The sequence below is a fragment of the Pistacia vera genome, unplaced genomic scaffold (assembly GCF_008641045.1).
Source record: "Pistacia vera cultivar Batoury unplaced genomic scaffold, PisVer_v2 Contig427, whole genome shotgun sequence".
In the NCBI taxonomy this organism is placed as follows: domain Eukaryota; kingdom Viridiplantae; phylum Streptophyta; class Magnoliopsida; order Sapindales; family Anacardiaceae; genus Pistacia; species Pistacia vera.
The window spans coordinates 806548-832643 of record NW_022196254.1 but is presented as its reverse complement, the minus strand read 5'-3'; the positions used below and the strand labels follow the sequence as shown (position 1 = coordinate 832643).

General features: G+C 35.1%; 3 protein-coding genes across 7 annotated transcripts; 2 read left to right on the top strand and 1 right to left on the bottom strand.

Annotated features, from left to right (window-relative positions):
• The first annotated feature begins 2197 nt into the window (after positions 1 to 2197).
• LOC116143210 (protein MEI2-like 5) lies at positions 2198 to 8396 on the top strand. 5 transcript variants are annotated; one of them, XM_031428642.1, is made up of 15 exons: positions 2198 to 2330; positions 2867 to 2909; positions 2995 to 3138; positions 3217 to 3686; positions 4533 to 4691; positions 4808 to 4924; positions 5032 to 5183; positions 5343 to 5384; positions 5783 to 5874; positions 5985 to 6414; positions 6463 to 6945; positions 7033 to 7117; positions 7207 to 7275; positions 7419 to 7598; positions 7790 to 8396. In XM_031428642.1, exons 2-15 carry the CDS (start codon positions 2870 to 2872, stop codon positions 7916 to 7918), a joined length of 2592 nt encoding a protein of 863 aa, XP_031284502.1. In that variant the 5' UTR covers positions 2198 to 2330; positions 2867 to 2869; the 3' UTR covers positions 7919 to 8396. The 5 variants fall into 5 exon arrangements, with proteins under 5 accessions (XP_031284502.1, XP_031284498.1, XP_031284501.1 ...); XM_031428640.1 differs by adding an exon at positions 2602 to 2743 and having other exon boundaries at positions 2211 to 2330; positions 5985 to 6945; XM_031428639.1 differs by adding an exon at positions 2448 to 2743 and having other exon boundaries at positions 2211 to 2330; positions 5985 to 6945.
• A 1039-nt stretch (positions 8397 to 9435) lies between these two features.
• Positions 9436 to 14576, bottom strand: LOC116143265 (phytochrome E). Its single transcript, XM_031428721.1, has 4 exons — positions 12510 to 14576; positions 10836 to 11643; positions 10333 to 10626; positions 9436 to 10103 (listed from the first exon to the last, which is right to left on the bottom strand). The coding sequence occupies exons 1-4, from the start codon at positions 14560 to 14562 to the stop codon at positions 9872 to 9874; spliced, it is 3387 nt and encodes a 1128-aa protein (XP_031284581.1). The 5' UTR covers positions 14563 to 14576; the 3' UTR covers positions 9436 to 9871.
• Positions 14577 to 17745: 3169 nt separating this feature from the next.
• On the top strand, positions 17746 to 22904 carry LOC116143222 (CTD small phosphatase-like protein 2-A). The gene is made up of 7 exons (XM_031428665.1): positions 17746 to 17814; positions 18771 to 19031; positions 19627 to 19766; positions 20067 to 20166; positions 20757 to 21287; positions 21587 to 21924; positions 22367 to 22904. Exons 2-7 carry the CDS (start codon positions 18863 to 18865, stop codon positions 22523 to 22525), a joined length of 1437 nt encoding a protein of 478 aa, XP_031284525.1. The 5' UTR covers positions 17746 to 17814; positions 18771 to 18862; the 3' UTR covers positions 22526 to 22904.
• Positions 22905 to 26096: the final 3192 nt, after the last annotated feature.

The window sequence follows — 26096 nt, the reverse complement described above, 5'->3', positions numbered from 1 at the left end:
CGGCGTTTAATCTTTGTCAGCCAATAACAAAAATAATTAATTTACATACGTTTATTTGTAAAATAAAAAAAATAAAAACCCTACTATCATTCTTCAAAGCAGAAAGAAAAAAAAAAAAAAAAAACCTTATAAAATTAGGGCTAAAGACATTGATCCTTTGACATTTTGATTAAATAATAGAAATCACTCTATCCATACTGAATAATTAGGGATTTCATTATTATGAGTTAATAATATTTATTCAATATCTTCTAAGCATATAATTTAAAGTTATAATTTAACAACAAGGAATTTTGTTATTGTAGAAAAAACTTAAAGGGTTTTTGTTATTAACTATTAAAATTATTAAAGGCCACTCCCGAGCAATGTTTTGAAAACTAGATCGGACAGACCGGTCAAACCGATTCGACCAGTGATCGACGCCCCCTTTGGTCTAGTTTACTATTTTCAACTGTTCACCAAATCCCTAATTTAATCATGGACAAATGATGGGTTATCAAGTGCCGGAGTTAGAGGGGTTTTATAGAGTAGAGGCCAGTGGTTTAAAGAGTGGTGTGGGATTGAATTTTGGACACTGGAATTTGGCTAGAAAAATCAATCCAATATGCAAGTCATGACTGGTGAACGAGGGGCTACCAAGTGTTAGGGTTAGAGGGTTTTGTAAAATGGAGGTCGGTGATTCAAGTGGTGGTGTCGGACTAAATTTTGGCCACCAAAATCAGCCATAATGTGGCCGAAAAAATCAAAACCTTAACTGCTGTAGGGGGTGTGTTTGCAAGATTTCATACCTACATAAACTTATCATATTTTTAGAGGTGTTTTTGTAAGATTTCAAACTTTTTGGATCACGGGCAGCATGCCAGTTTAACTGGTTGGATCGTTTAACTTAGGACCCAACCCCTTGGCCAGGTGGCACCTTGGGTCAGGTTTTAGAACATCGCCCACAAGAGTATGAAAAAAAAAAAAAATCCTTATTAAAGCATTCAAAAACTCTTGATAGAAAATATTTAATGGTGACTATTAGAAAATAAAAAAATAAAAAATGGAAGCCCAACTTCTATGAGTTTGACCGAATAAGAAAACTAAAAGAAAGAATAATGACTTCTACTTTCCAAAAAATTGCCAATCAAAAATAATAAATCCAAATATTCGAATGAAGAAAGCAGTCAAAATCTACACATTATCCTAATTGATCTTATATTACCGAAAGAGTAACTTGCATCAGCCGTCCATTTTGACAGAGACTTCAATAATACTTTTATAGTCTCTCATTATCTTTATCTACAGTCTACACTACACAAAGCCATTGTTTAATTACTATTATTAATATAATATTATGTGATTAGTAAAGTAAAGTAATTATCCGTACCAGTTGATAAGAATTATTAAGTGTATTATTTAAGAGATTTGATATATTATTAAAAAAATATTGAGTTCGAGTCTCTTTTTGAATATTAACAGAAGTAATTTTTAGAATTTTAACATGACTGATAGTTTTAAAGTCCTAAAGAATTAATTGAAGTATGCATAAACTGACCAATAGTTTTAAGGTCTCATAAGATTAAGTAAGGTGAACGTTAATTAGTAACCAGTATAACTCTTATCCGATTGATAGCTCTCGATTTATGAAAGATTAATTAGCCGCCTCATCTTTATTGACGTGGCTAATCATTATCCTCTTTATTTTTTTAATAATTATTAAAAAATAATTGTATTCAAATCAAACCATTTATTCTTCAAAATATGCTCTTTATACCCTTGACAGTTGACATCACCCCATTCCACCAACCACGACCATCGTAATTTACTAATTAATTTCCTAATAATTAAAACCCATAAGACAGTTTTTTTAAATAATATTATTATACCAAGACATAAAAAAATAAAATATAATTGATTAAATATAATTTTAACAATAGTCTAAAATATTAAAGTTGAGTAAAATTAATTTCCAAAAGGGTTTTTTTTTTTTTTTTAAAGAAAGAAAGTAAACATAATAAGTGAAGTGTCATCGGACTCCAAAAGCCATTTAAATAGAGTTAGTTCCCCACAAATCCACAATCAATAAACCAGTCTTTTCTCTTTTTATTTTTAACTTTTCTCGTCCAATCATAATTAATTCCGCTCTTTATTTTATTATTTTTATTTTAAAGAGCGAGAGAGCGAGTTTTTTGGAAGTCTTCTTGTTAGTGAAGAAGAAGAGAAAAAATTGTAAAAAGAAAAAAAAAAAAAAAAAAGGTTCACATTCAAGTCTCTTTCTTGTAACAGTCTTTAACTTGTCAATCACTTGTTCCAGCTTTAGGGTTTTGCTCGTTTTGCACCTAATTTCGGTAATTAAGTTTAATTTTTTTGTTTTTTGTTTTCTACTCACTTTAAGCGTTTTTTTTCGGTTAATTTTATGAATGTTAGTTCACTTGTTTCTTCAATTTTATTTTGGTTTTTGCTAGTTCGGAAATTTTGACGGTGTTTGCTTTTCTGTAATTGGAGCGCTTTTGAATTTAAATTTGGTGTTTCGAAACACGCATGAAGCTTGTTTATACTGAATTTGATTAATTTACAAGTTCTGGTGATTTTCTTAATAATTCATTTCTTGACTGGAAGAGGGTAAAGCCGAATTATAGCATTGGAAGTTTATCGGGTGTTGGGAATTAGGGAAATTAATTAAGATGATTTCGTTTGAAAATTGAATCTTCTGTTGGGTGTTCAAGTCAATGAGATTATTTTTCAATTTTGGATTCGTCAGGTATTGTGTCTTCTTGTTGTAAAGTAGTTCGAGTTACTATGATGTTATTATGGCTTTTCGTAAAATCATATTAACGGAAACTGATGCTTAATGGTTGTGTTTTAAATTGGTTTTGTGTTTTAGTGGATGGGTGATTCCATGAAGCAGACTTTTGACAATTCTTCAGGTAATCCCGACATCTGTTATCATGTTGCTTTGGAGAAAAAAAATTAGGCTTTCTTGTTATAAAGTCTTATGAATGATGTGTATAGGTACTACTAAGATTCCACCGCTGAGTATGCCTAAAGAACTGGGTAGCGGTGTCTGGGGGACTATAGCTAGATCTGATGCGTATCATGCCTCAAGTGATGCGTCGCTTTTCTCTAGTTCATTACCCGTTCTTCCACATGAGAAGTGTATGTATAGCTGTTATTTAAAGAATTTATGTTCCCTTTATTACTATCAGATTTCTTACATTTTTTAACTGGACGTAGTGAACTTGAATGTGGCGGGTCTTGGTCGTCAATCTGTTGATGATATCTCATCTGACTTAAATAAGGACCATCAAGGTGTGGAGGGAGGTGATTCAATTGAAGACAATGCGAATTCTGTGACTGAAGGCTTTCTTCCGGATGATGAGGAAGAGCTTTTAGCTGGTATTATGGATGATTTTGACCTGAGTGGTTTGCCTTCTTCACTTGAGGACTTGGAGGACTATGATCTTTTTGACAGTGGAGGGGGTATGGAATTGGAAAACAGTACTCAGGAGAGCCTGAGTATAAGCATGTCAAAGGTAAGTTTATCCGATGGGGTTGTTGGGAATGGTTTGCCCCATTATGGTCTTCCTAATGGTGTGGGAACTGTTGCTGGAGAACATCCATATGGCGAGCATCCTTCGAGAACATTATTTGTTCGGAATATTAATAGTAATGTTGAGGATTCAGAACTGAGAGCTCTTTTTGAGGTAACCAAGTTATTAATTTGGCAGAAAATCTCGTCTTTATATGTTGATAAGATCTGTGTTTGTCTAATCACCCAATTTTTGTTGACTTACCATTCAATCAGTTTGTTGAAATATTAGTCATTATTCTGCATTAAATATGATAAGAGTGGGTACTAAGTATGACTCATCATTGATTCCGAGATTCTTACATATTTTTTACGAGACAATATTTAAGGAGTCATAAACCTTATAAATCATTTGTGCTTGGCAGATTTTTGAAATAGTCGATCAATTTTTAACTCTTGTTGGTATATATGTTATTAAAATATTTTACTCTTAATTTGGGAAATAATTAATCTTATTAATTCTGTTCCAAACATTTGTCACATGTCATGAAAAGAAGGATGTCACAATAAGATGACCCACTTTATGTGATGCTAGTTGGGCTTTTCAGTTAAAAAATTTCGGTCTGCTCATGGTAATTAGTGACATGGAAGGTGTTCATTTGCCTAAAAAGGATGGATTTGTATGAACTTTTCTGTAAAATGATAATAGTGGTAGTACAGTGCTGACCTGTAGTATTGTAATTGGTATAGACTTTTTGTTTGGTTCATATGGGACTGGTAGAATTAGTGAAATCACAATGGCAGTAGTCTGGTGCTGCTGTCATATTGAAACTTTCCATCTTGAAATGAAAAATGGCACGGGTATGGACTTCATTATTTGTTAAATGTCTATATTTAGTTCATAAGCTGCAGGCTGATTGCTTTGCTCATTATTGAGCACCCTGCATTAACTCAATAGATCTTTATTAACATGAGTAAATTGTTTTTTTGGTGTATTTATTGTGCTTTTTTTTCTTGGAAGCAATACGGCGACATTAGAACTCTGTACACTGCATGCAAACATCGGGGCTTTGTGATGATATCATATTATGATATTCGTGCTGCTCGAACTGCTATGCGTTCACTACAGAACAAGCCCCTCCGACGGAGAAAACTTGACATTCACTTCTCAATTCCAAAGGTTTACTATGGATTATTAACTTCACTCATTTTGTCCCACTTTCTTTGAATGGTAATCATCCCCATTTTTTTGTATTATCAAATTTATTTAGCTATATATGTCTTTTATTGCACCAGGATAATCCATCAGACAAGGATTTGAATCAAGGAACTCTTGTAGTTTTTAATTTGGATCCATCAGTTTCAAATGAGGATCTGCGTCAAATATTTGGGGCCTACGGCGAGGTCAAAGAGGTGACGAATTTCTCTGCTGAAGTTATTCCTTCAAATGGCTTTACATCGTGAAGTCCTTTGCCATTGTATTTTGACATCTGTGCAATTTGGTGTTTATGCAAGGACAGATAAGAGAAACTCCACATAAGAGGCACCATAAATTTATTGAATTTTATGATGTTAGAGCTGCAGAAGCAGCACTTAAGTCATTAAATAGAAGCGACATAGCTGGGAAACGCATAAAGCTTGAACCTAGCCGCCCTGGTGGAGCTCGTCGAAAGTGCGTATATTGATTTTCTTGACTCCTGAATTGTGAATGGTGTATTGACTTGTATAAGTTTGTAATTTTTTTTTTTATCTTTTTCTATTTCTTTTTATTTTTGATTGCCATCTCTTCATTTTTTTGACTTCAATTTTATTTATTATTGTTAATTAATAGCTTCACATCTGATAGCATAAAGGCCTTTGGTACAACTAAAAGGTGAGGTTCAAATCTGATTTGCTGGGGTAGAATGGTGCTCATAATATTCCTTTTTTTTTCCTTCTATTTGTGCATTAAATTTTGTTATGTGAAATGAACCGATGATGATTGTGATTAAATCGCTGCAAAACATTGATGTCTGGGGCTAAGCTAGCATGATAATTGGTTTATATTCTTTAAGTATTGAACTCTTGCAATTTTTTTTTTGTGGTATAATTTCTAGAATTATTATATTTTATGTATTGATTCTTGGCTTATCAATACTGATACCGATGATTTTTTTTTTTTTTTTTGTGGTATAATTTCTAGAATTATTATATTTTATGTATTGATTCTTGGCTTATCAATACTGATACCGATGATTAAAAAATTGACGGGTTTTGCCCTCTGCCCTTTAGCTTGATGCTACAACTGAACCAAGAGCTTGAACAAGATGAATCAAGGGTTTTGCAACATCAAGTTGGTTCACCAATTACCAACTCTCCGCCAGGTAAGGTCCTTCATTGTGCTTTGCGTCACTCATGATCTTATAGTTTTGATTATGTCTACAGTTATTCTTACAGCCTAAGTTTGATGAATTCATGTTGACTTCTGTGGCAGGTAACTGGGGGCAGTTCAGCAGCCCTATTGAACCTAATCCACTGCAAGCTATTAGCAAGTCCCCTGTTTATAGGAACATAAGCCCAACGACAAGCAGTTTGCCTGGATTGGCATCAATATTAAATCCTCCAGTTTCAAACTCTGTAAAAGTTGCACCTATTGGTAAGGACCAAGGAAGGGGTAGTCACATGGAGCATGTATTTACCAATACAAATTCAGCCCATGGAGCTGCATTTCCAGAGTCTCATTCATTTCCAGAGCCAAAGTTGGGCCAACACCCTGGAACCATATCCTCTTTTGGTACCTCAACTTCAAATGGATCTGTTATGGAGACATTATCTGGATCCCAGTTTCTTTGGGGAAGTCCAAACAGATATTCAGAGCATGGCAGTTCTCCAGCCTGGCCAATGCCAACTATGGGGCATCCGTTCTCATCCAATGGAAAGAGCCATGGGTTTCCATATTCTGGTCGCCAAGGCTCTTTCCTTGGCTCTGCTCAGCATCATCACCATCATCATGTTGGATCTGCTCCTTCTGGTGTTCCCTTGGAGAGACACTTTGGTTTTTTCCCCGAGTCTCCGGAAACCTCATTCATGAATCCTGTTGCTTTCCGTGGCATGGGTATAGGACAGAATGATGGAAGTTTCATGGTGAATCATCTTGGTCCTCGTGCTACTGTTAATCCTGGCATTACCATTCCGAGAAATATTTCGGAAAATGGTTCTTCAAGTTATAGAATGATGTCTTCACCCAGACTTAGTCCTGTATTTGTAAGCAACGGCCTATACCCCGGATTGACACCCACCAATATGGAGGGTTTGACTGATCGTGGGCGGAGCAGGCGGGTTGATAATAATGGGAGCCAGATAGATACCAAGAAACAGTTTCAGCTTGACTTGGAAAAGATTAAAAATGGAGAAGATACTCGGGCAACCTTGATGATTAAAAATATCCCAAATAAGTAAGACTAATCTCTATGATGCCTCTGATATATAATACAAAGTAAATGCCTATTCTTGATTGTTGCAATTTTAATAATTCTCTTCAGGTACACCTCAAAAATGTTGCTAGCTGCTATTGATGAAAATCACAAGGGTACTTATGATTTTCTCTACTTGCCGATTGATTTTAAGGTGATTGACCAGGCTTGTGAGGAGGAGAAGATTTGACAATTTTCTTGAAGTCAATTCAAATTTATTGACATTTTTCATTTATGATGCAGAATAAATGCAATGTTGGCTACGCATTTATCAATATGCTGTCTCCTGCACACATTATCCCATTTTATGAGGTTTTATTTTCTAGCTTATTATAAGATTTCCTTTACTATTACTTATTTATTTGACAGTTTTTTAGGCAACTAGCAGCATCCTCAAATTTCCAGCCAATGAAATCCTTGAATATGCTTTCTAGATTACTCATTTCTTCTTACAGGCATTTAATGGAAAGAAGTGGGAGAAATTTAACAGTGAGAAAGTTGCTTCGTTGGCATATGCTCGGATTCAGGGAAAGGCAGCCCTTGTGGCTCACTTCCAGAATTCAAGCTTGATGAATGAAGATAAGCGCTGTCGCCCTATCATGTTTCACTCGGAGGGCCCAGATGCTGGTGATCAGGTAATGCTATTATTTATCATGCTACCAGAATCACGGTTCAGATTAACTATTTTGATGGTGATAAAATTGTTGGAAACTGTAACAAGCAAGAATTTTCGTATAAATCTACTTTATTCAGTTCTTGTCTTGGTACATGATGACTTAAATTGATGTTCCATATTAATAATTTTTGATAATGTGTTTCTTTGTAGATCATCCAAGAGCATATGATTTCCAATAGTTTGAATATCCAAGTTCGTCAGCCAAATGAGTCAGAGGCAGGGGATTCCTCTGGAAGCCCTACAAAGGATAGATCAGGCGAGAAGCCAGAGAAGAGTTGACAGTATAGTGAAAGAAGATTGCTCTCTCTGCCCAAATTTATCGGGCTATGAGTGTTAACTTATGCGTATATATGTAAGTGTAAAAATTTAGGAAGAGATGAACTTGGTTAATGCAGCAGGCCAGATTTTGTATAGTATACGGTTAGAAAGTTTGTGAAACGGCCAGCACTTCATTTTGGTTTGTGGTGGTAGGTTTGTACAAGGGAGGAGAATAATGGGACGATTGTGGATAGAATGCATGATCCACCAGCTGAGCGTCGTGTATCGTTTCCTCTCCATTTTGCCTTCCTTTTTTTGTTATTTATGATCCCGGGTTCGGATAACTTAATTAATTTATGGGTACATGGCAAGTGTTCTCTGGTAATTGAGATTTTAGGGTTCGTTATGTGTTGTGGGATCATTTACAAAAATGTATATAGTGGGAAAACACTGAACTAGACTACCTTTTTGTGTTAATCTTATATTGATATTTATGACATGGAGGTTGTGTATTTGAACGCGCAAGTTTACATGATTCTTCTATCGTTTACTTGTATTTAAAGAATAGGGTTTATTACAGTGTCATCCCTTAGGTTTGTACCAAACACCTTTCTCTCTCTGATTTTGGAAAATTAACGCTGTCACCCCAAATGGCAAATAAATGGCTACAATTTTGGCCTAACAGCTCACAATTTGGGACAATGATTTTGAGTTTTAGTCAATCAATTGATCGTTCTTGTAGTTAAATGTTTTTTCCAAAATGTCTTTTGTAGTGTGTGCATAACATCTATTTTGTGATGCTAGTTCTCATTAGTTTTCTTTCACAAACACAATATGACAATTTACCATTAGTTAGATTATAAATGAGTCTTGTCTGACTAATTACGAGTTGATCAATTGCAAGCTGTCATGTCGCGTTTGTGAGAAAAAGTTAATGAGAAGAGTTTATCTTATCTTTATTGAAAATGTTTTTACACAAAATCATTGTTTTAAAACCCGGATCGGATCTATGGGTCGGACCGGTTTGACCAAGACCCAACAACTTCTTCGGTTCGGTTCAGGTTTTAGGGGTGTTTGTAATATTTCAAATTTATAGGGACTACTCTGTAATTTTCTTAGAGTGTTTTAGAGATATGTTAAAAGTTTAGGGATTAATTGGTAATTTTTTTGGGGCATTATTGAAATAAATAAAAATTTTAGAGACTAATTAAAATTTTGTAGGCATATTTTTGTGATATACTAAAATTTAAGGTATTAATTTATAATTTTTAAAAATAAAACTATTGTTGACGTCACCGGTCCAACCGGTTGAATCAGTCGACCCGTGACTCGGTCACATTACCGGGTCTCACAACGGGTCGAGTTTGAAAACAATGCACAAAATCCTAAGGCTGGCAATGTAAGATTAGAATACTATACATCACTGTCAGATGGGTTTCTGCATCTGAGTTGAAGATCTCATTAACTCATATAAACGGATTATGTGACATTAATTACCACATGATTATCACTTTAAATTGTATGAAAATTTTGCATTATATATAACATTGCTCTCGAAACATGTTGATTTAACTAATAAACAGGCAGCGGAAATATACATAAATTTCATAAAACTTTACTCAAAATACACTCAAAAAAGTTACATCTGCAATAGTAAGCTCCTCGGCTATTGGATTCTCCAACATCTTTCTTCCACTGCACTTCTTCAGTATATACATATATAAAACCGCTGAAATATTAAAGCAGAGGCAAGGCAACAAACAATGCTTTGGAGATAAGTAACTTCCCACTGAACATGAAGAGTGAAGTGAACATTAGCCTGTGATTTCTCAGGCCATATAGGGGGCGGTGATGATACAATGTACCAAATCTTTTGTAGGTGACAGCCTCATACTTTCTCACCTGCTCAAACAAGATTGAAAACAACCATGACCTCGTTGTTTGCACACGCACGAGGATGCCTGGAGAAGTAATTTAGGACGTTCGACTTGAATCGTTATGTCTTCCTCTTTTCGTTTTAAGCTCAAGGTCGACGAGGAAATAACATTTGTTATGCTCTCTGACATAGTTGACGCGGCCGTTCATCATAATGAGAAGTTTCCGGGACAGGTTTAAGCATAAACCCTCCTGTGAAGTCCACTTATTTCCACCATCAAACATATCTTCAATAAGAGCAGCAGGAAGGCCTTTGCCAGGGTGAGCCATTCTACAATAACAACAAAAAGAAAGGATTGGTATGCATGAAAATGCAGTTTAAACAAGCCATATGGGTAAACCATTATACATATAAAGGTGGAAAAAGGAAAATAATTTATGCTAATCCTAGAAAATCAGTGTCAAATGTAGTGAAGGTAGCATAAGATAAAAGTTAAACGTCATTAGATATACAAGTGGTCATATCCAATGAATAATCTTAGTCGTCGTCGTTGTGGTACCTGAACTGTAAATGAATAAAGCTGTTGCCATCCTTTATCAGCCTTAGGCCAGGCAAAATCTTGACCTCTACCCAGCCATCTGGAGAAGGTGTATGATGTACCACATGAAGCAAAAAATCTGACAGGACCAGCTGAAGCCTAATTTGATCACCATACAGTGATAGTGCTTTGATTTCCTCCGGAATCTGAAGAAATAGCTGTAAGTTCTTTTCTCTCAACAAGACCATGACTTGACTAACGATAGCATCTAAAATATCGCCCAGAAGGAATTCGTGCATGTCTCGCTCCATGCTACTGCTACAACCAGGATGATCTTAGATACTTAATAAACATTGCCTCAGGAATCATTAAACACTCCAAAATATAAAAATTGACTAAATGAAGAAATCCATAAATCTTTTACAATAAATTTGGTCATGCTCAGAGTATCAAGAGATGGTTGAAAAATTCTTTGAGCTTAAAGATTAACATATGCATATCAAAGACCTGCAAAGGAGACTTACCCTTCCTCTATATGGCTTAAATCCATACCATCGATAATCGCCATGATTTGTCTTTCACATGCATCACTGGTTTCTAGAAATTGCTTTTGATTTTCTGAAACAGCTGTAGTTTCTAACAGCTTGTGAACAAATCGAATACCATTTAAAGGATTTTTCACCTCCTGTTTTATATAAGCCAACTCCTTAAGTTTTGAAAAGATCTCTCTATTATCTTGCCTGTATACTTCTAAGGTCTGTTGCAGTTCAGGCACAACAATCTGCAAGAAGCAGAAGCAGCCAACTACTTTCCCATCCGAGTCAGTTCTCTTATTTGCAGTTAATAACACCTCCACAAAATTTTCCCCTCTATCAAAAAACCCGAAAGGGAACTTCTCAGTATCATGACCGCTAATTCCTTGATACAACAAAATCATGAATTTAGTGAGTGTATCTTGACCTTTCAGCCGACAGAAACCCCCAAAGATTTCCCTAGGAAGCATTTTACCCATTACCTCATGCCTCATCCAACCGGTCAGCTTTTCCATGGCTGCATTCCATTCAGAACAGCACGCGTTCTCATCAGATGCAAATATTGGTGGAATTAATGGATTAAGACTTTGTATGATAGCCTTGTAATCCCCTTGCAAGCGTACAAACTTATCCATCACAACTTTCTCAGGCGTGATGTCATGACCAACAAAGCACACTCCTTTGACATTGTTCATGTAGTCCCTACTTGTGCAGGCATTGACCACAATATATACAACTGAGCTTTCCCTTTGAAGCTCAAAATTTCTCAGTTTCAACTCAACATTTTTGTCTTCCTTACCTGGACAATAAAAAATCAACTGAATATTTGCAGACATAATAAAATTAGATACAAGTATATTTGCATGGGAAGGAAAAGTACAAACATCCTGGATTTGAAACATAGACCTTGATAGTTTAGACAATACTATGCTAGACTGATTTACCAGGAGAGCAAGAAGTATTTCAATGAACATTTATTTTAACAGGTTATGCTCTCCATAAAGATTAAGCATTTTGTTGCTTCCTAGTTCCTTTTCCCATTTGGTGTCCTTCAAAAGGAAACATACGAGGCATCTAAATTTACAACTCCTATTGGTTGTTGTGTCAATCTCCGATAAAACATCATAAAACTACTCTTTCAGAAAGCAAGTCTCAAGACCTGATAAGAGAACATGGTTGTCACAAGATGGATAGCAATAGTATGCTGTAATGAATAAGAGTTTGATAAAAAGAAAAAGAATTAGATGCCTGCATTTATAGGAAGATATAAGAGAGAAGATCAACTCAGAAGTCTCGGTTGGTTTAAGAACTACGAAGAGTCATTTTTCTACTTGACAGCCCCTAAAGACAAATGAAGGGCAGAAAGGCCATCAATTGGGGTTTTCAGAAAGTGATAGTCAATGGCCAATAATTCATCAAATGATATAACCCTGAACACAACCAATAGAGTAGTTGGTTCACTCAACCAACAGCAAATATTGGAATTAGACATTATTAAGTTAGAGTTCAACCTGTATTTGATAGCTTAGCAAATGATAAACACTAGTTGCAGATAAGAAAATTAGAAACAAGAAAACTTTCAGTAATTTGACGATTGCCACAGGGAACTCTTTTGTTTAAAATCCATAATCAACGCCCTTGATAAATTGTGAAGAAGAGAATTACCGAGCAAGGCTCTGCATATAAGATTTTCGAGAGCTCCACGTGAGTCCTGGTGAACAATTTCCTCAACCAGGGACTTCCCCATTGCTTCACTAGCTTGTAATCCTGTCAATTCGGCAACTTTCGCATTCCACCCATTGATGATACCGGATGAATCAACCCCAAAAATAGGGGCTGTTGCTGTCTCAATCAGCCTAACCATTTCACATGCCACTGAAGTGAGTTCATCCAACCCCTGCATCTCAATGTCATTCTGTTGAATATTAACCATTACCTTAGAGTTGTTTTCCTCCATTTGCTGGAATGAATCTCTCATTATAAGCTGTAAAGAGTGAATAGCATTAATTTCTGAAACTTCCCAAGGCGAACTCTTATTTTTCACCACTTCAAGGAAAGCTTTAAATGATGATCTTGGGTCCATTCTTCCACTATCATCCTTATGCTCTGGATGATGCATAGCTCCTGCCCATTTGACTTCCTTTGCAGTGTGAGACCTGAACCAGAATAAGAAACCCTTTGAATTGATTCTGGCAGTGGCCATACCACAGACTGCATCACCCAATAAAGCAGCACCAGGATAGCCAGCTTCTCCCAAACTATCAGTACTCAAACCTGTAGAATCCCCATGATTGTTGAGAAGCCACTCTACAATATCTTTTACCTGCATTTCAGTGGGAGTTACACCAAGCAACCAACATTTCCCCCCATAATATAATGCAGCGCCGTCACACTTCACCAGATCCATGATACTAGGTGATTTAGTCACAATACTGAATGGGGCATCCTGGAGGAGCATGTCACACAATAATATTTGTGTCCTGAGGATTTTCTTCTCTGCCAACTGCGACGCCAACTGAAGCTCCTTGTATAGCTGCAGCCCAAATGCCTGTATGAGAAATTCGCAAGCATAGCGTAGTGGGAAAGGGACATAGCGTGGAGATGTGTGATGGCACACCACCAATCCCCACAGCTTCATTGAATCATTACCATGGATGACAACTGCCATCACCAATGAGGCGATAGAACCCATATTAGCCATGTACTGAGTATGGCAGCTATGGGGTGACCGTAGGGTTGAATTGACCAAACAAAGAGGCTGCATTAATTCTTTACTCTGGATGACCCTAATAGGCTCAGCATGGCAATCACAAATCATCCTAATACGATTCTGCTTAAACAAGAAACGAGCGGCTTGAGGGATATCTGTTGCTGGATAATGTAACCCCAAATAGGGTTCCAAATCAGACCTCCTAATTTCAGACACAACTTCACCATGATCATCATCATGAAACTTATACACCATAACCCTATCATATCCAGTAAGCTTTTGTATATCCTCTACAACTGTATCACACAGTAGACCAATATCACCCCCAGGGAGTGACTGCAACCTAGAAATTGCCCTGACAGCAAGTTTCTGAGACTGCACAGCCCCAGCAAGTGACAATGCAGGATCACCTGACCGTGCAGGCTCTAAATCAATCACAATTCCCACATCAATTCTATGCAATATAGCATAAAATGGTTTCTGGGTACTCCTAGAACAAACCCAAATTGGATTTAACAGTGAAATCTCCTTAGCGGCAGCTGCTTTTGCCAAAGAAGCCCCAGAAGAAGGCGTAAAAAGGGCTCTTGCATCAACTCCAATCAAACCCTTTAACCCTTTTGACTCCAAAGTATCACTTTCTAAACTCAACCCCAGAAATTCAAAGCAATTTTCACTGTAACTAATGACTCTAAAAGTGGGTTCTTCAACAGCCAGCATACAACCAAAGGGCTGAATAAGACCACCCCTTTGTATTTTTGACAAATAAGCAGTTATTTCTTCATCAGGTACACTCTCTGGAGCATAAATAACTGATCTTGAATAGTTAAAAGACTTACCAGACACACTAGATTGCTCAAACTGAGCTAAAATACCAGCATCCGCATTATACTGATCAATGATTCTCTTTTCTTTGTTGATAGGTTTCATTTTAGCAGCTGAAGATGAAGAGGCAGTTGCGTTGTGATTTCGTGTTGTGTTTTCTGTTTCTCTATTGCTTCTAATTCGCATTTCTTAAGTGGCTTTCTCAGAAACTCAAGGGGGTATTCTTGTATTATTAGTACTAAAAGCTGGATCTTTATCATCATAATCATTGTACTCTCTTCTTCTGTTTGTGGATTCTCCTCGTTACAGGTTCCACATGTCTCTTTCATTTGCATGTGGGGTTTATCTTCTCTTCTTAAAATGTTTACTTCTTGTTTCTGTCTAATCCATCATAATTATGCAGTATTAATAAGACGATTGCTTATGGTAAACCAGCATTAACACTCTTGATAGTTAAAAAATTTAATCTGTAAAAAAATCAAAGAATCTGAGACAAAACACATGTGAATTTGCTTTATATGGACGTATTTCAACCACTGATTTTGTGGAGGATATGAGTCAGTCGTTGGTTGCTCATGTTGTTATCATATGAGTGCGGCTTTTCATGGGAAATTTGAAAAAGATACTTTTATGTTGCATAGCAAGTTGACCCTTTATTGAGAAGAAAAAAAGATACTCATAGTTATGTGTTATTTTGATCATCGTTTTCACATAACCTTCATGGGAATGTCAAAAGGGAGAAAAGGGAATTTAGTTGCCATCTCCTCCGTGTGCGTCCTGTAAACCTGAACTAGATTCAATTCTTTATAAGGAAAAATATATTATGACGTAAATATACCTCCTATGAGTACACATTCAAAGTCTCTTTGAACTCTATTTAGGATTGACAGCCTTATGTCATTTACCAGAGACACTTGACATAAATTAAGAGTAAATTCGCGTAGTCACTGGAGGTTTATTTGGTCGTTAACTTTAGAATTCTGAAGACCAGTTGAGGTGCGCACAAACTGGCTTGGACACCCTGAATACCAAAAAAAAAAAAAAAAATTAAGAGTAAATTATATGCAGAATGTCACTATTAATTAGTATCATATGGCAGATTTATTAATAACCAAAAAAACATGAAGAAAAACCCAAAAATATCGTTTATTCATGGCATAAGAAATTTTATCTCAAATTAACTAAAAAAAAAAAATAGAGTTAAATACATATGTGTTGACTTGAGTGCTTGCTTAATTCTTCAATGCGTTTCCATTTTGGAAATTAAAACACTGAGGGAAGAGAAGCTGTGAGTGAGTGGTTTTAATGCTTCTGGTATGGACCTGAACTTGCCCATACTGAGACTGGTTTAATATATGCCTTGTTTGCGTTTAAATGCCATAGTTTTGCAGAGTTATTATACTATTTTGATCTTCATGGGAATTAGAGTCCACGGTGGCCGTGTCGTGTTATGCCTAAAAATTTAAGGCTCGTTTTGTTGTGGGCTGTGTCGTGTTCAGGCTCGCAGAAATTCATGCCTTGTGATGCTGTGTTGGCCCGCCAAATCTAAAAGCCCACGGCACGACGTATAGCGTGTCGTGGGCTAACACATGGGCTAGCCTACAATTTTTGTTTAATATTTAATATTTATAAATTATGGTAATTTTGATTTATTATTAATAATTATTATAAAAATATTTTATATTTAGTGACATTTTGTATATGTATTAATTAAAAAAAAATAATCGCTATGAAATATAATAAAATAATGAGACATTGAAATATTAATTGAATTTCAACACTTTTTATTACTTATAAGTTATAATTATAAATTATATATATAAACTTAGAAATTAAGATTAAGAATTAACATTAACAATTATATCTTCATTAGAAATACAAGTCTACAAATACAATATAACTATCTCAATTTTGATTCTAGTTTACAAATATTTAAAGTATAATCAATTTCTTTGAATACGTCTTCATTTTCATTAATTTCTTTGAACCATCATTGGTTTTGGAACTGCCGATCGGACAAGAACCCCAGTGACCATCCCTATTAATGTCTGGAGGACTTAAACTCAAGAGCTTATGAAACATTCTTTTGCTCTTTACCATTAAGTCACACAATAATAGATAAATTACATTAATTTAGTCAACCTTAAATTTGGTGAGAAGTAAATAAATTACCCTTGAATTCAAAACAAATTACAGCCTACCCAAGCCACCACCCCTAGCCACCTACTGCGGGTAACCATTGTTGTGGCCAGCTGCTGCCAGAACGGCGCACAGAAGGCCCAAAATAGCCTCCGTGCGTCAATATGGCCATTTCTGGCCAGATCCGTCATCGATCTGGCTGTTTGTGGCCGTTAATGGCCATCGATCTAACCGTCGATGGCTAGATCTCTGGCCGAAAATGGCCATACGGTACATGAAAGCCATTTCCTGCCTTTCGTGCACCGTTAGGTTGCCGGCTGTCAGCGGCCTACGGTGGTTGTCGACGGCCGACAGTGGCCGGGTTGGTGAGGGTGCTTTGTTGATTTTCCAAACTTTTATTACTGGGTTGTTTTTGCTAAGTTTTTAAATGCAGGGGGTTATAATAATCCAAATAATAATCAATATTAAAAAATAATATAATAATAATATTTAATTAGAGGACAATTCAATAATTTAAATAACATACTCACCAATTTATTCCTCCCAACCAAACATATTAATATAACAAACCCACCAATTAATCAAACACATTTTTCTAAATATTTTTAATAATCTTTAAAGTAATCTAACTTTTCAATAATCCAATATTTTCAGTAATCTAATATTCCTTAAACCAAATGCCTCCTTATGGCAATATCAAAAGGGAGAAAAGGGGTTAACCTAATTTGATTATATATATTGCGTGATCAAGGTTATCTTAATTAATTTATATATAATTCAACTAATTTTTAGACTTTAAAATTAATAATTAGATAAATATTAAAAAATGACGACCCTTATTAATAAGTCATATTATTCGAAGTAAAAAGGTCTTAAATAATATATGGAAGACTTTGAGTTGAATAGTCATTTTTTATGCGTATTGTTTAATTATGCTAAGATGATTCATATAAAATATATTTTTTTTTTATTTGAAAAAAAATCAATCACATCAAGAAAAGGAGGAAGCTTTACTCCTTTGTTCGACGAAGGAGCACGTGTCAACGCGTAGGACTGAGCTGGTTCCAAAATCCACGTGGCAAATTCCTACCGGGTTAACGTCCTTCCCCAAAAGATTCAATCTCAGCCGTCCGTACGATCCAACGACAGCGGACAGCACCACCCTGTCTTGACCGCTCGTGGAAGTAAAAGAGAGAGAAACTGAAACACAACACAACAAAACAAAAGTCCTATAGTTTTAGTCTTAGTTTTAATTTTAGAAGCCAAAGACAAGAGTTTTTGCTTCTTTCTAAGCAACAGGTGTGTGTCTTCTCTTCCTGTTTCTGTAATCAAATTTCACCATTTTTGTGTAATTTTGAAGCTCTGTTTTTCTACTCAATTTGATCCATTTTCATTTTTTTTTTTTATTAACGGTATGGTTGGTTGATAGTTGAACTGTATAACTGTCATTTGAGCTGGCTGGTTCTAGGGTTTCATTTAATTATGAAAGCTTTTATGAACAGTTTTCAAGCTTTGTTTTTGTGAGTTCGTCTGGTTTTGTAGTGTAATTGAGGTATGATGTTGAATTTTACACAACTTTTGTGATTCGCTCCTTGGTTGACTTTTACTTTTGAAGTTTTTAACTTTACATATTTTTTGTGGAATGTGGTGTGCGTTTTTAGTTTAAGTGCTTTTTTATTTGAGCTTAATTATGATTTATCTTCAAAATTGATGATAGAAGTTAAATCTATAAGTTGCTAATTATGAACATTTTTAGTATAATTTCTTTGTTCCTGTAATTATCTTAATTTTTTAAGTGTTACCTTATTAAGCTATGGTTTTGACTCACCCAACCGGTTGTTTGACTTGGTTTTTATCTGTTCATCTTCGAATTATTGAGCTTGTGCTTTGTCGTTTGGTTGATTTTGAAGACTTTTTTGATAATTCTATGTACTTTATTTTGTTATCTAGAGGGTTAAACTTATGCAGGTTATTGATCTGTAAGTTTCATGCTATATTTGGATGACTGTGGTTGTTTTAGAATAAGGTTGTACATTGATAGCACTTTCAGTTATGCTAGCTTTATTGGTACAGGCATCTACTGATAAAATGTTATTTTTTTCGTGACTCTTTTCTACTTTCTATGAGTTATACTGCTTAAATACTTCTTCCTTTTTTATGTAGAAGTCGAAAAAATTTTACTAGCTAAACCATATCTCTTTCTGTTTTGATATCCTTGCTTCTTATTTTGACTATGTTTGTTATCTGTGACACAGCCTCTGTTGCTGCTTTTTATTTTTGGAGGGTGTTATTTTCCCACTGATGTTCAGGGATCAAGATTGTGGTAAATATCACCAACTTGGATCAAATGCCATCTTTAAAAATGAAGACCAAATCCAGTACAAGCTCTGTAAAAGAAAAATATGGTCTTCGTGTGTGTCTGAAGTCTTGTGTAATTTGCAAACATTCATGCTCCCATGTAAAGATTGCCCAACAAACAGCTGAATTTAATGCATGCATGGAAAACTGTCATGATGGTAAGTGGCTACATCTACACTTAAAACTGGTTGATGTGATGTCTCTCGGATGATTTTAGAGATACAGTGCTGTGTTCTGTATAAAAGTTTTCAAAATGTGTCTCATGTTGCATATTCACATCTTTACATTCATAATCCATGTAGATTTATCTTATTATCTTGTTGAAGTATGGGCATACATCCTTTTGATTTGCCTAAGTACTGGCAAAATGCAAAATCATGACCAGATGAGATGGATTTGCGGTTTTATTGTTGGTGATAGTGTTGTCTGTTAATTATATTAGTACAACGTATTTACATATTGCATCTCATGGTACTTCTGTTGTGATTGTGGATAAAAATTATTTGAAGTTCAATTCCAAATCATAGTTCCTCAATTTTATACCAGATTTTCTGGAGGAGAAAGAACATGAATTACCATTTTATAATGTGAAAAGAAATTGATTTGGTTTAAATTAATCCAGAAGAGCAATGTGAATGAACACTATTTTAATGATATATCAGCTGGGTTTCTAGTTTCCTGTTTAATGCTGAAATCATTCTTGTACGTGATAAGTGTATATTTTTTAATGCACTTGCTAATTATTCTTGTTAGTTTCTTCAAGCATGGAAGCGTCCAGTTTGTGCTTTGATTGTGATGTAGCCATTGAGCAGCAAGAATTGCTGGATGAAGAAAATTCTCAGTTTGAGATGCAGCCATCAATTTCTGTTGACTCTGAAACTATTGGGAGAACGGTAAACATTTTTAGACATGAATATTGTGTATGATTTTTCTCAATATTTTAAATTTCTTCTTTTTGATTTTGGATTACCTTGATCTGATAACTGTTTAAGCTTGATATGCTTTCATTTTGCTGCCCCTGTATGTTTGACTGATTTTTTCCATATTAATTTACCCCATACAAACTTTGGTTAATACTTTTTTGCTTGCTGACAAAGTGACTCAGTAACAAATGAACAATATATATATATATATATATATACCCCCTTTGATTAATTTGGTTGTGATGTGTGAATAACTCTCATGAATTATAGGAATCTACCCACGCCTGTTCATCAAACTTAGAGACAATTTTTTCTCCTGTCCTGGAGCCATTTGAAGTCTTCGGTGAACCAAATATCAACTATGATACAGGTAATTCCCATATCTGTTTGGTTAATACTTAATATTTTATTTTATTTTATTTGGGTGTAAAGGTCTGGCACTCCTGCAATGGACACCTGGTTCACCATTGTAGACTCTAATTCTCATTTCAATATACTACTTGTCTGCTATAAAAAAGAGAAAAAAAGGATAGACATGATTTTGAGCACTGCTGTTGAAAATATCCACTAGAATAAAGTGACAATTAACTGTACTATTCACGAAGTTCCTTTTCATTGCAGAAAAAGGAAAGTATATAAATCTAACAAAATTTAGTTTCCACCACTTTCATTTTTCTGTTTGTAGTTCACATATTTTCTTCCCACCAGAATGAAGGTTCAAGTCCTGGTAAGAAAACATATTTTTTGGGGAATATCAACCTTAGGGCTGCAAATTAGTAAAGCCAGGCTTAGCAATGCCTGAGCTTGGAAATGCTTGATATAATTGTCCCATGGTGACCAAAATTTTTTTGAGACAAAATGGAATAATTAAACACAAGAGTTTAAGTATAGTTCATATTGTTTCTTGTTTTTGCTAGGTAACTGTATATATTATCGCTAACTTTCTTTTAAATATTCCAGGGAACGGCAAGGAACCTGATGCATCAGGGATGAGAGCTGATGACAGCTGTGACAATGGAGGTTCAAGTGACTATCAAAGTTGTAATGTATCAGATTTCTTTATTTCTGACATGATTATTGCTGGAGTACCTTTGGATGGGAATTCTGTTGATGGTGCTACCACCGAGTCCAAGCCTTTTCCTGATTACAAGTGTCCGGAGCCAAGTATGTTATTCGATGTGGCTGACCAATATATGATTCTGCCTTTTCTTGAGGATACTGCCACAATCAGCTATACCAATGATGTCAATTTAGGCGAAGAAGCCACAACTGATCCTGATAAAGCTAGCTTGTATCTAGCAATTGGTCAGATGAAATCCTTCAACCAGGAAGTTGATATTAATTCTGACTCAGATCAGGCAGAGCACTTTGATCCTCAGTTGTTTATCAAAAATTTACCTGAGCTATCTGATGTGTCAAATTTTCGGCCAACTATATTGCCAAAGGATAGTCGGAGAAGGAAGCCTGTAACCCTAGTACTTGATTTGGATGGTAAGATAATGTATTAATTCAATTTCTTTTGATGTGATCTTTCCCATATTCCAGTGCATGCAAAATGATTTCTTGTAAATACTAGTCTAGATGATCAAATGGTTCTTATGTACTTTTGGAATAAGTGAATAACTTATGACTATTGTCCAGTGAATCCTGGGGTTGGTTTGACCTGAGAACTGTTTGTAGATCTCCGGTTGAGAATTTTATGTAGCATAATTGTTCTCTTTTTAAATTTTCTTTGGAGATGTGTGTGGAAATGCTAAAAGGTTCCACTACTGTGGCTTTTGTTTGTGCAGAAACACTTGTTCACTCTACACTTGATCATTGCAATGATGCAGATTTTACCTTTACTGTTTTCTTCAACATGAAAGAGCACACTGTTTACGTAAAAGAGAGACCTTATCTCCATACATTCTTGGAGAGGGTTGCGGAAATGTTTGAAGTTGTTATCTTTACAGCCAGCCAAAGCATCTACGCAGCACAACTTCTGGATATACTGGATCCAGATGGAAAGCTTATATCTCGACGTGTTTATCGTGAATCATGCATTTTTTCAGATGGAACTTATACTAAAGATTTAACAGTTTTAGGTGTTGATCTTGCAAAAGTTGCTATAATTGACAATTCTCCTCAGGTATGTTAAAATTTTTATGTTGGCCTCATGCTTTTGCCCCATTTCTTCTTGTTTTCAGTTAAAAATCATGCACATGCACATGCAAATCCATTCAGAGTACTCTATATTGTATCTTTGTCTTTTAAACTAAGTTGTTGGGATCTTGCTTTTCATTGTAAATAGACCTTAATTTGTCCTGTGAATGTGACTATGTAAACTGGTAATTGTGCAAAAATCCATAGGTTCTATGTTCAGAAGCAATTAGTTTCCAGTTGGCCATTACATATCATTAACCTTTAGCAGAAAAGAGACTGAGGTCTGTTGCATTTGCTTGATGGTAAGATAACAATAATTGTATTACCTAAGTAAAGTGGTAAAGAAAGACTTAAACAACAGAAGTTAAGCAACTTCTGTATTAGATACTTTCCTGAGTTTTAAGCCTTGTACTTATTCATCATTTCAGGTCTTCAGGCTACAAGTGAATAATGGGATTCCTATTAAGAGTTGGTTTGATGATCCATCTGATTGTTCACTAATTTCATTACTCCCCTTCTTAGAGACCCTGGCTGATGCTGAAGATGTACGTCCTATCATAGCCAAGACATTCGGTAACAAGGAATAATAGTACCTTGTTTCTCTTCACTAGCTTGAATATAGCTCTTTGTCCCTCTCGTTCACTTTTGAGCGAAAATTGGTCTCTGATTTTATTGCTCACTTCTCTTTTCTTTCTAGCTTTGAGATGATTAACTATCGAATAAACTATTGATTGTCTTATTGGTAAGTCAGCTTGTTCCATCTCTTTCTCCTCCCTGCTGGCAACCCTGTGCAGTGCTCTGTCTAATTTTTTGGAAGGTAGTTCTAGAGATGTTTCTTTTTATTGTACAGTTAAAAGCTTGCTGGCATATAAGGGGACATATATGAATTATTATCTTGTAAAGTATAATTTTGCAGACTCTTGTTTTCTTTCTTATCTGTTGCCTAATCTGAATTACTGTTGTCAATGCTGTTCTACATTCTTTTTCCGCAAAAGGTATTCAGATTCCTTGTATGCTTATACTATGAAAGTAACTTCGAATTGAACACTTATAACATCATTTAAGGCTTTCATCACTAAATCATTGTTTATATAAATAATCAGAATAGAGAAGCAAACACTGTAAGATACAAGTATGGACTTAGACAATTGTTTCTCTGAGTGCTATATATTTGGCATGTGGTAGAAGGGTGCTTTACTGTTGATGCAGAAAAGAAAGCCTTAAACTTTTTTAAGAAGTCAGTGAATGTACAGTCTTTTAGGAAATAATGACTTAAAAAATGCTAAAATAATTTAAAAGTACAATAGACAAAGACATGAACATCAAGTGTAATGCAAATGTTGTAGGAAGCTAAACTTCATATTGATTACAGTATTTTATTTTGAGTTTTTACTTGAATATTTGTTGTTCCATCAACAATTCTGTACAGATTCAATAAATAAATGATAGCAGTTAGTTTCGAAGCTGACATGTTGATGGTAGCAAATATCATATTATTTCATCTGATTAATTTTGTCTTCGTTGATTTTTTTGATAAGGATCTTTATGCATAATAGTTTACTTAAATATTGTTGATATACAATTGAACCTCTTAATTTTCTTATTAGGAAAACTGACAACACTTCATGCGTACTATCATGTCATTTCTGTTATCGATTTATTTGATATTATGAAAAATTGAAGAAGCCTGACTCTTAGCTAGTGCTCAAGGAAAACCCAAAAAAAAATTGAGAAACTTGTTATAGTGGCCCATAGTTGATGCTTGGGAAAAAGCATATTAATAGGTTTTGGACATTGCCACATTGGTGAACTTAAGTGGAAAGAATTTCTTTTACTTAAGTGAGAAATGAAGAAGAGATGGAAAAGAAAGCTATTTTTTATTGGAAAAGATTAACTTTTTTATAGATTGCTCGTTCAGTGGTTATAATTGTCTTGCAAATAGAGGTTATGCAGGATGGAGTGAAATGAAGCTTCTATTCTCTATTCAGTGACTAGAATTGTGAATAATACCATAAACTGCTGCTTATTTTAAACCTTGTCTTTCTGTTTTGATTCTGAATGCTGACATCTATTATTTATTTGCTTTTCGTCTATACTTAAACTGTTATCTTTGAACTTTTATTTGTTTTCAATATACAGTAGCGTTCCTTGTTTCTATTGCTATTAGCCTCTCAAGTAGACATTTAAGTCTCTATTATTGGACATCCTTCATCTTTTTTATTATTCTTTTTGTGCATTGGGTTTTCTCATGTGGTATTATCAGTTTAATATCAGAGAAGAAGGTAATTTGTTACGAGAGAGGTGAGGACGAGTCAAAGCCGTTTGTAAGTCCTAACATGTTTTATTGATCTATATCTACATTATGATGTTTTAGATCACTATTTCAAGTGAGTAATTGATGCCATAGATTTGAGAAGTGTATGAGTCAAGTGGGAATTGAAGTCTGAGAGAAAAATAAATTCTTGGATAGAGGGTATAAGTCTGTGGTGGATTGGTGATTAAGAGATTAAGGCCATATCCTCTAAGTTAGTGCTTAATTGATTTAACCAGTATTTGGATGCCACCTGCACCTTACTGGTGAAATTTCCAGGAGGATTCCAGTCCAAGCCATAACTCCTCCCTTAATTATGTGTGAATCACCATGAATTTAGGTTTTGAATTCCCTAAACTATAACTGGCGATGGATGAGGTGTTAGTGCTATGCATTAAGGTTCGGATGCTAGACTCTATGATTTGATGGATCAAAAACTACCTGAATGGCGGAAGTTTCGTTTCTTAATTCTTTTCTACTCTATGTCCTGTTTCAGAGTAGTTTATTGAGCAGATTGTGGGAAGGACTTGAATTTTTGATCATCTACATTGCAGAATTAAAAGAAAATGGTGATTTGTAGGTTCTAAAAGTTTAAGTTATAACCTCCTGTCGGCACGTCTTTGTGTTTTTTTAACCAAGAAGGGTGACAGTACTTAAACTTTCTGGAGGGGGATCATTGCATGTGTTAAATATTATGTTTCTTAGTGCAATTTCACAATTTTGCATGCCTTATCTGCAGGTCATGTAGATTCTGCCAGTGGCAAAATAATAGGTACGTAGAATTTTATTGGTGCTTCCGTTATCTTTTTCTGTGAACGTTGTTGATATAGTTATTTCTCATGACATTGATCAACCCTGACAATTTTAATATGTTGTGTCTTCGGATTTCTGAAATTGATGTTGGAAACAGATTGCAATTGCATGATGTAATATCATTTTGAAATAATAAGATATATGTGTATCATCATATATTTTATTCTACAGCTGCTCTGTTGTCTTGACCAGTGGCTGGTAATGTAAAGTAGCAGCACTTACTAGTGTAATACAGCTACAGTTATTGTTGCTTCAGAAATTTGGAGAGATTAATACATTTTTTGGAACATTTTGGGTACATGTAAATTTTAAATCATAGCCACCATTGTTTTACTGTATTAAATGTTTGCTTCTCTTCCTGAAAACTGTAAATTTCGTATCCCATTAGACTAAATTTCACAACCTTTTTTAGTTCAGTTTGTCTTCAGTTGCTGGATCTTGTACTTGCATTGATAAAAAAAAATGCAGGAACACTGTTAATTCCTCTAAAAAGTGCAGGGACTTTGTAAATGATGGTTGATCTGATTGCATTAGAGTCAATTTGACACATGCTGGAAACTTTTTCTGTCTCTCTCTCTCTTTCATTTTTTTTATTTTTGGTATCTGGAAGTGTTTAGGGTCAACTTGTGTACATCTCAACTAATCTTCCAGGGTCCTGAGTTGATAACGGGGTAAGTCTCTCAGTGGCCACCTCTATTAGAGCATGTGAAGACTCAAACTCATGAGTTCATGAAACCTTTTTTTACTCTTTTACTATCAAGTCATTCAATGGTGGTCAACTGTTTCTGTCATTTTGCAATTTAGTCATATCTCCAGGTGCACTGGCCCATATTTAATATCACTGGCATTTGGAAAAGTGCAGGACACTGGAATTCTGAAGTCCGAACATCAACATTCCCAGTAATAAGAAACCACCTTTCTTATGTACATTTCCAGGATAGAGAATCAAGCTTTCATCTTAAAACAATTATATGCCCTTCCAAAATTTGGTTGAAAAAGGTCGCTACTCTACTATTTCAAATGGCTTTTTAAAC